The 9,708-nt window shown below is 38.8% G+C and overlaps 2 protein-coding genes across 4 annotated transcripts; one reads left to right on the forward strand and one right to left on the reverse strand.

The window, feature by feature from the left end:
- The first annotated feature begins 369 nt into the window (after window positions 1-369).
- Window positions 370-3,603, forward strand: LOC311028219 (uncharacterized protein). 2 transcript variants are annotated; one of them, XM_084032612.1, is made up of 6 exons: window positions 370-1,038; window positions 1,483-1,528; window positions 1,621-1,712; window positions 2,027-2,137; window positions 2,903-3,179; window positions 3,282-3,603. In XM_084032612.1, exons 1-6 carry the CDS (start codon window positions 428-430, stop codon window positions 3,492-3,494), a joined length of 1,350 nt encoding a protein of 449 aa, XP_083888738.1. In that variant the 5' UTR covers window positions 370-427; the 3' UTR covers window positions 3,495-3,603. The 2 variants fall into 2 exon arrangements, with proteins under 2 accessions (XP_083888738.1, XP_083888739.1); XM_084032613.1 differs by having other exon boundaries at window positions 1,483-1,523.
- A 218-nt stretch (window positions 3,604-3,821) lies between these two features.
- Window positions 3,822-9,495, reverse strand: LOC311028193 (uncharacterized protein). Of its 2 annotated transcripts, XM_084032546.1 has the most exons (15): window positions 9,078-9,495; window positions 8,371-8,479; window positions 8,266-8,308; window positions 7,715-7,931; window positions 7,457-7,532; window positions 6,777-7,088; window positions 6,589-6,670; window positions 6,394-6,488; window positions 6,057-6,254; window positions 5,882-5,968; window positions 5,416-5,669; window positions 5,033-5,161; window positions 4,574-4,714; window positions 4,339-4,450; window positions 3,822-4,222 (listed from the first exon to the last, which is right to left on the reverse strand). In XM_084032546.1, the coding sequence occupies exons 1-15, from the start codon at window positions 9,123-9,125 to the stop codon at window positions 4,005-4,007; spliced, it is 2,121 nt and encodes a 706-aa protein (XP_083888672.1). In that variant the 5' UTR covers window positions 9,126-9,495; the 3' UTR covers window positions 3,822-4,004. The 2 variants fall into 2 exon arrangements, with proteins under 2 accessions (XP_083888672.1, XP_083888673.1); XM_084032547.1 differs by lacking the exons at window positions 7,457-7,532; window positions 8,371-8,479; window positions 9,078-9,495 and having other exon boundaries at window positions 8,266-8,309.
- Window positions 9,496-9,708: the final 213 nt, after the last annotated feature.

Genomic DNA, 9,708 nt, shown 5'->3' on the forward strand with positions numbered 1-9,708 from the left:
GAGAACCGATACTTCGGTACCAAGTCGATGTGGAGACTCAAAAAATACGTCGGTACCTGCATTTTCGGTACCGTGATTACCAGATATACAGCTTTCCCGTCTGCGCGCCTTGTCGAGTCCTGTCGGGTTACACGGGCAGTACACGCGCGTGAGTAAGTGCGCTACAGTTGAGCTCAAAGTCTGTTTATGTGAACACGGCGTTTAACCTGAGTTTATTGTGTAATCATTTTAATACAGGCATCGGATTTTGAACTATTCAAGTATCTGATGAAGCTGTTATTACAAATTGCACTTTTCAAACACCAGCTACAGTCATGGATTTGCTTTTCTATTGTTAATTTTCTATTTTGTTTTTCTCTCCTAGGAACAACTGCTTAATCATCTTTTAGAAAGACTTCGTTCTCGATTGGAACATATTGTTGGACGCATGCCTCTGGACCTGGACTTCTTAGAGTTCACTTGCACACAAGAACTTGTGTTTTTAAATGCTGTATCCAGTCAAGTAACTGTTTGTCCAGCTATTTTAGAAGCCCTGACACAGCTACACAGTCTTATCAATTTAGAAAAAGACAAAAGGGAGCAACACATTGCAGTTGTGCAGTTTGAGCAAGGACCAGCAGGGCGACAGCGGATGACCATATCCCCAGACTACCTTAACAAACTTCTGGAACTTAATTTGTCTGTTCCTTGTTTTGCTCAATTCTTGGGGGTGTCCAGACGTACAGTATACCGACGCATGGCTGAGTCTGATCTCTCAGTAAGGGCACTCTACAGCCCAATGACAGATGATGAGTTAGATCAGTGTGTGAGAGACATTAAATCTAGGCAGCCTAACTCTGGATATCGGATGATGAAGGGCCTACTGCAAGCCAGAGGACTGAGGGTGCAGTATAACCGAGTCAGAGTCTCCATGCACCGCGTTGACACCATTGGTGTCATAAACCGAATGGTCCATGTTGGGTGTCTAGCTAGACGGACCTATTCAGTACCCGGACCCCAGGCTTTGTGGCACATTGATACGAACCATAAATTGATTCGGTAAATTCATATTTTTACTCTTATCTTTTTCACGAAATGTCTGAGTTTTAAGGGTGTTTGTTTTAAAGTATATAGTTATTAGGGCTGCACCTAACAATTATTTTCATTATCGGTTAATCAGGTGATTATTGTAACGATTAATCAATTAGTTATTTGGTCAATAACATTGAAAACATGTTGAAAAATCTCAATCAGGAATTTAATAATTACTTTATTAATTAATGAATTAATTATTGTTTGATTAATCAATTAATTGTTGCAGCTCTAGTTACCACACATTTTTATACTGCTTCTGTTTCTATATATGCGCCATAACAGCTAATCTCTCATAATGGCACACATTTTGTCTATTACATTTAGCAACTGTGTTGCCTTTTTTTCCTTTCTTTTTTTAACTTGCAGTATCTTATGTACAGTTGACAAATTCATGTTTCACTCTTTCAGCTACAACATTGTTGTCTTTGGAGGCATTGATGGTTTTTCTCGTAAGGTTAGCACAATTGTTTGGACAAAGTGCACATATTTCTATAATTATGAAATACTTGAGTGCCCCACAGACATGTCATTGTATTTGTGCTGCAGATAATGTATCTTGGTGCAGCCTCAAACAACATGGCCTCAACCACCCTGGCATTCTTCCAGGAATCTGTCGACAAGTTTGGTGTTCCTCTCAGGTGAATGGATATTATAATATAGGAGATTTTACAATATAAAAGTACTAACTGTAACTATGTGTATGGAAAATGAGTTGTATGGTGGGAAAAATACAAGGTCAAAGATAAACACTGTTCATAACACCTTTTTAGTTAGAGAGACTTTGAATAGGGAAATAGAATTATTAACAAGTTATTTTTATTTTATTTTCAGAATTTTGCTCTCAGATACTTCAACCACTCTCATTGCACTGTTTTATTAATTCAACCAATAAACTGTAACCAACTTTTAATATATATATATGATATTTGAAAGTGTTTTGTGTCTTCTTTAGGGTACGTGGAGATCAGGGAGTTGAAAACGTGGATGTTGCCCGCTTCATGTTTACAGTCCGTGGCACTGGAAGGAGCAGCTTTATATCTGGCAAGAGTGTTCACAACCAACGGTTTGTTCAATAGAATAGTTACTGCTAATTGGAAGTTGCCCCCTCACTGATACCATGTAGTGATACTATGTTAGCACACAGCTGCTAGAAGGAGTACCATGATGTACTAGTATTTGTTACATTTGCATAGAGTGCAGTAGCATGGAGTGGTATGCATGAAACAAGATCTAATTCTAAATATAGGCAAGGCAATTTTATTTGTATAGCCCGTTTAAAAAAAAAAAACTCCATAGAAAACCCTTTTAACAGGGAAACAGAGCAACAGAGGAGAGACCCCTCACCCAGGACGGGCAGATGTGCAATAGATGTTGTATACATACAAGAAAACAGTTTATAACACAGAATGTGGGAAAGAAAGAAATGTTAGAGGAGCCTGGACATAAATGTAGTTAGTGTCTGCCTCTCTGACCCATGGAGAGAGCCGGTTCCACAGTAAAGGAGCCCGGTAACTGAAGGCTCTACCTCCCAGTCTGTTTTTAGAGATACTGGGAATCACTAACAGACCTGCATTCAGGGAGCGGAGTGCTCTGGTAGGACAGTAAGGAATGATGAGGTCTTTCAGATACGATGGAGCTTTCTCATTAAGAGCCTTATAGGTCAGCAGAAGTGGGAAGTGAGCTATGCATAAATGCAAAATAAAGAAGAAATTCAAAGACTAAGTTTCAGCTATTAAATAGGTTGGATATTTTACAAATTATTTGTTGATCACTCATTGTGGATTATTAAACAAATTGTAAATTAATATTTTTTTGTATTAAAATTAAGGATTGAGCGGCTGTGGAGAGACCTGTGGGTAGCTGTTAATTGCATCTACTATGATGTCCTGCACTACCTTGAAGAAGAGGGCTTCCTGAGCATCGCCAATCCAACACACCTCTTCTGCTGCCACTTTGTTTTCTTACCACGCCTGCAGGATGACTTGGATACATTCCGGAATGGTTGGGACAACCATCCGCTGAGAACAGAGAGTAACATGACCCCCAACCAGCTGTGGGAGCTGGGTCGTAGACACCACCCAGTTCAAAGACCAGATAACGCAGAGGTACATGAATCATTTGGTTTTCATGTTTAAGCTGTTGAATTTAAGTATTTTAAAGTGTGCCTACTGTCGCTGCATACAATTTAAAATGCTCTCTATTTGCAGGGCAGGGATATTCCTGACATTGAGTGGGAAAACAGTGGACTTCCTTATGAAGACCACTTCGGCGTTGTCGTTCCAAACACAGCATGCCCACTGACCGATGGACAACTGACAGCTTTCAGAGCTGCAGTTCATTCAAGAGCTGCATCCCAGTCCTATGGCAGCGATATTTACATTGCTGCTGTTCAGTTTTGTGAGCAGTTTCTTGATCTCTGAATAGAACTGATCAGATAAGACTTCAGTTTTAAGTTATGTGTTGATATTTTAATGTTTTTGCAGACTTTTGTTCCCTTCAGTTCTAGCAATGAAAAGTACAAGTGCACTTTAAACTCCTGCATTAATTGTTTATTAGAGTGCAGAAATTGTTAGGAATACATTAAGCCAATCATAAAATGCATGTAACTTAACATACCGCATTTTTTTTTAATGAAAACTAAGGTTGAGATGTAATGTAATAACAATTTAATCGAACAATGCACAAAATTGTGAAAATAAAATCAGTCTAAGTCCACCTTGACAACTTGAATATTTTAATAACCAGAGTAAGGATGGCAAGGAATCTCCCACATGGTCTGAAATTTGCAGGTTACAGTTCAAGTTACAGTTCTACAAATACAACAACTCCATACTGTCAGATGAACAGTTGACAGCTAACAAGCATAAAAACATCAACATTTTACCTAAACAATCTTAACTGACAAGTGTAAATACAGGTCCAAATGCCACTCAGACAAGACCAAATCCTGTGTGGCAAGTGCTAATGCATGCCAGGATGTCACGTTTAAAAGATGTGTAGTCCTTATAATGCCCTGGGATGCGCAAGGTCTCAAAGCAGGTGGAGGCTGTGAGGTATCTGCCATCGACGACTTCGACAGAGAGACTTGGTGGTAGAACCTCCCATCCGGTCCAGAATTTGACCAGGTTGGTCAGTTCAGTTGGTGTTGCTATGGAGTAGATTCAAATGGATGGTGATTAGTCATCAGGATAAATAGCCAACTATGGCACTAACAGTTCACACTGAATAGAAGATTAGTCAAGCCCTTGAGACAAGTAAACCTACCTTCACCTATGAACTGTCGTAGATACCCTGACATGCGGCATTTTGTTTCAACTGAACAATCGTCATCATCGCTGCCACCCTCACGAGGCCATGTGATACGTTGAAGAAGGACCTGCATTGAAAAAAAAGCATGAGAAAGACTTTGATAATTGTTTATTCTATTGCAGACAGTCATAGATCCCAACCAGGTATGAACCATAATATTTGCTACAAGACCAGAGTAATTCAAATTAACCTCAGCGCTGACATTCCCTGACGTGTCTTTAGGAAAAAGCAAGGCCACTGTGTCAGGTCTTTGGGTCAGCAGTGTCCACATTGGGGTTTCTTTAATGCCTCGTCTCAGCTGCTTAATTTGCCTCATAACACGTCCTATTACCTGTTATTAGTGTTTAGACAGAGAGAATATAACCCATAAAAGTCCTTTATGTTAAAGTAGGCTGAAGAGTAAAATATGAAACATTTATCATGCTGCACTGGTGAATGAGGAAATAATTATACTATTGTCCTGCACACTTGCAGTATTATAGACCTGGGAATCAAATTAATCAGGAAAAAGTGCTGCATTTTATTTTCGTCAGACATTTTTTTTGTAGAACCATAGCAATGTGCATTTATAACCAAAACATCACCCACAGGATAAAACATTTATTGTGACTTGTGTTTTTAGACAGACATTTCTCAAACTTTTACTCACTGCATGTATCAATAGCTTTTCAAACAGCCACCTCCTGTTGTTGTCAGTTAGGGAAGGGAGGTCCCACGCATAGGCCAAGTCCTGGACACTTTGTTTATCCTTATTGGACAGTATGGATCCACCTTCAAGCTTCAAGACAATAAGTCATATAAATGTTATTCATAAAGGACAATGGATACACAATAAAAGGGCGGCCCATTGTACATTACATATTAGGCAAGGCAATTTTATTTGTATAGCCCGTTTTTACAAACAGTTTGTCTCAAAGGGCTTTACATAGCATTATAACAACATCCTCTGCCCTTAGACCCTCACATCGACTGAGGAAAAACTCCCAGGAAAACCCTTTTAACAGGGAAAAATTATTACTGAAAGAAACATACAAGCCTGATGGTTTCTCTAATGTCCAGATCTGGACAGTCCTCCAGTGTCACTGTTGCAGTGTCAGGACTTCCACCAAGCAAGACATGAATAACAGCAGGGCTGAGTCCGTGTAAGCATGGTCCTCCATGCAGAAAGGAGTGGCCTATCATTCGACCCGCCACCATGAACATGTCACTTTCCACGAGAAAGTGAGAGGCTGAGGGAACTAAATGGCCCGGCTCTCCGTCAAAAAGGCCAGTAAGACTTAAATTTGCTGTCAAGATATCAAAAATTTGAATTAAGAACAACAAAGAAATAGGCCTCATATATTATAATATATAATAATATAATTATAATATAATAATATATAATAATATTCCGGTGTCAGAGATATCATCAATACAGGCATTATAACCTTTATGGACAGAATAATAAAAAAAAACGGTAAAACAGCTTGCATTTGGAAGGATTCTTTTACATACATACCAAAGTTGATGCAAAATCCTGACCTCAGCTTCTCCATGCATGTGGAGAAAAAAAAACGAGTTACACCATGTCCAATAGCAGTATCTCCTGTAACACAATGTGAAGTTTGACAGAATAAAGACAGAGTAAATACTTAAGTTAGTTTTGGACAACTGTAACTTGTAATTGGAGCTACCGTCAAGTCTGCAATTCAGAGGTCGTCCCCATTCCACATTAGGTCGTTTATAGAAGGAGATAAGTGCCATGTCCTGCTCAGCAGGGCTTTTTCTGATGTCCATGCTGAGAAGTAAGGGACTTTTTGTTTCATGAATACGTCGACAGCTGTCAGCACACTGAGATATGGCCTTGGTGGGGTCACTGACAGTTAACCAGCCTAATATGAATAAAAAATAGAAATGTGGTTGTTTAATTATCTATGGCTGTAAAGAACTGTAAAGATAGCAAAAAACAACCATGTTCATTTTAACTGTGTATCCTTCCCTATGCTACTGCTAAGCCTGAACAGCACCTACCATCTTGAACAGCTGCAGAACTTGTGGATGGCCCAGTCATTGCTGCTGGCTCTTCCTCAATTACAATGCTTTCATGCATCACCTCATTTCCTGCCCTACTCTCATAAAAGTATTTGTGTTACAACTGCACAGTATGTAAAACAAAGACCATTGCTGATTAGAGAAAAAAAATAATAATACAAAGTTAATGGATACCTTTCCACACACGAGGAAGCATGTACCTCGATGGAGTCAGCAGGAAACATGTTTTTGCAGACAGGACATTCCTGCATGTCTGCTGTTGAGGGGTTACCGGTAAAAAATAGTGTTATTTTCAAAAAACTGTTATTAAATACTACACAATATACTTGCAAAAGCATATTATATTATACTATAGTTCTTACAGTCTCTCTCTTCAGGCTCACTGATATCCACATTAGCCAGGTTGTCGTCACTGTCAACATCTATGACATTACAAGATTTGATGTGTTCCGTCAGGAGCGGAAGGGGAACTGCAACTTCACACTTCTGACATGCAGCTTTTGGCATGTTACTGAATGCTTCATCAGTCAATGGTAGGGGATTTGTACTCAGTTCCTCTTGAATTGGGGCAAGGAATAGATTTTTAGCCCCACGAGTTACAGACTTCAACATCATGCCTGTATAGCCGGTATCATCGGGAGCCACAAGAGACAGCTGTCGGCTACCCCATCCACCTATAGAAAAGAGGAGAGGAAAATGAGAACCTTCAACAGTTTATGAGATAGATTCTATCTAGAAGTAAAGTCAAAGCAACTAGACTTCTTGTCTGACAACAGACCAAGCTAAAGAAGTCACCTAAAGCAAAATAAGTCATGTTTGTTTGTTTTTTTACTTTACAAATACAATTTCTACTTTGCAGTGGCTGATTTGCAGGTAGGCATGCCCTTATAAAATAAAACAAATATGTAAAATATTTAAAAGTCTTATTTAAGTACCACAAAGTAACAGTGTTGTGCACTGCATAATGTGAAGTTATCTGCTGCATATGTACTTTTTTTTAATGACAGAGCAAACACTAACACACAGACTTATGTTGGCCCACCTGAAGATTTGTATAGTAGCCATCCACCGGTAATTGTTCCCAATTTTGGGAATAAAACTTTGAGGGCATCATATAACTGTGACGAAAAAATGGAAACAACTGTAATCTTCTCCAAATAGAGCATCAAAAACTATTAATCATTCAAATCAGAAATAGCATAAATGACACAGTGTTGCAAACTAGCAAATCATTGTAACTTCATAGCCTGAATACAATATACAATACAACTGGCCCAAATAACTAATTGCATGTTATCACCTCTTCATGTGTTGTGCTTTCATCTAGATGAGCAGTCCTACGGCCCAGTCCTGCACGCATATCGACTAATTGCTCCTGCTCTTTGGGGGTTTTTTCACATTGCTTTGGCAACAAATAGAAAGCCACATCCAATGGTCTAGGCCTCTTGGCGGGAACAGGACTTGCTGTGGGAAAGCGCCTCTTCCCTCTGCCCCTGCTGAAAATACCTGGAAATGACCTATAGATAATAAAAAAAACCATTAACAACCTCATCTGTTTTTGTAATTACATTAGAAAAGCACTTTTATTATTGTCAAATCATTGAGATTTTTTTTCATTTAATAAACAAATTTAACATTAGCCTGAAGGGAAATGGACCATACACATTTTCAGAATAGACACGAAACATCATGCTTTCTTCCAGTGTTTACTAACTTAGACTTAAAGATCTGCAATACTGGAAGGAAACAGAGCATTCAACATAATACTATCATTACTTTTTGCCTGTACAAATCAACACAGTGTCAAAATGTGTATACATAGGGCTTAATTTAAAATAAACTTCTTTTTACCTGGTCATTTCCATTTGAAGTGATTCTGTCTGTCTCTGTTCTCTGCAGGATTGTATCCAAAAACATTTATTAATCATCAATACATCTACGATGTATAGTATGTTGTTATATGTTGATTTGTGACACCACCACTGGCTGCACCTTGTTGACCAGATGAATTCAGTAATTGCAATAAGCGACGGGCTGATTGCAAAACATTATCACCATGACTGCCCTGACATCACAAACAACAAAGAAATAGTAAGAAGGGTATTACAAACCAGCAGCACAAAGATTACGTTTTAAACAGCTAAATGTTAATGGACTGGTGGGTATAGACTGTTTTGTTGCTTGTAGCCGTTTGTCAACAGCTGCCATCACTAACTAAGAGCGACCACGAAGCTGTCACCCACTGTTTCACGACAGAAAAAAATTAATAACTAGCGTTTCACCATATATCATGTCTGCCAGTCAGCCCCTCCACCTGCCGTCTCTCTCGCGTGCGGTCGCACCGCACGTACACACACGCACAGACACGGGCGCATGGACAGGCCGCTAATAAACGGTAAATGCGCTATATCGCGCTAATTGTAGTGTTAAAATTACCCCCTCTCCGCGTCTCCTAAAATCCTGTGGGAAACACTGTGTCACCAGTTAACACTACCACGGTTAGCCTACTTACCGTTAGCTAGTTACTAACGAAGTTTTCACGAACGCCACCTCATTAAAAGTTCATTGTAGATATTGTTCAATAAATCCAGTTAATGTGCAACATGTAATATCTATTACTCAAGTTTACGAACACAAATGGCAAATAAAGTAAACGGACTCACCGAAGCACCATCACCTGCGTTGGCCATGGCGGACGGGTCCGTCCTCATGGGTGGGTGTCACATGACCAAATGAGCGTAACATGATTGGCTGGACGTTGGCTGAATTGAGACAGGGATCGATTGCTTCTCCCTGGTGACCCGGATGTTGGTACTGAATTTTTTGACATTGAATTTTTTGACGTTGAATTTTTTGACGTTGAATTTTTTGAGATTTTGAATTTTTTTAGACTGAATTTTTTGACGTTGAATTTTTTTATGTTTAATTTTTTGACGTTTAATTTTTTGACGTTGAATTTTTTGACGTTGAATTTTTTGAGATGTTGAATTTTTTGAGACTGAATTTTTTGAGAAGTTGAATTTTTTGAAGTTGAATTTTTTGAGATTTTGAATTTTTTTAGACTGAATTTTTTGACATTGAATTTATTTACACTGAATTTTTTTCAAATTCAGAGACAAAAAAAATTCAGTGCTAGAAATTCGATGGTTTTTAAAATTCAAAGTCTGATTTTGATACTAAAAAAAATCAATCTTAGAAATTCAGATTCAAACTCTGATGGCACAGATTTACTTCCATACACTACACAGCTTGGAGGAAGAGGGCTTCATTGACTTGTCTAATGCGATCCACCTC

Source organism: Eutrigla gurnardus (assembly GCF_963514095.1).
Source record: "Eutrigla gurnardus genome assembly, chromosome: 17".
In the NCBI taxonomy this organism is placed as follows: Eukaryota; Metazoa; Chordata; class Actinopteri; order Perciformes; family Triglidae; genus Eutrigla; species Eutrigla gurnardus.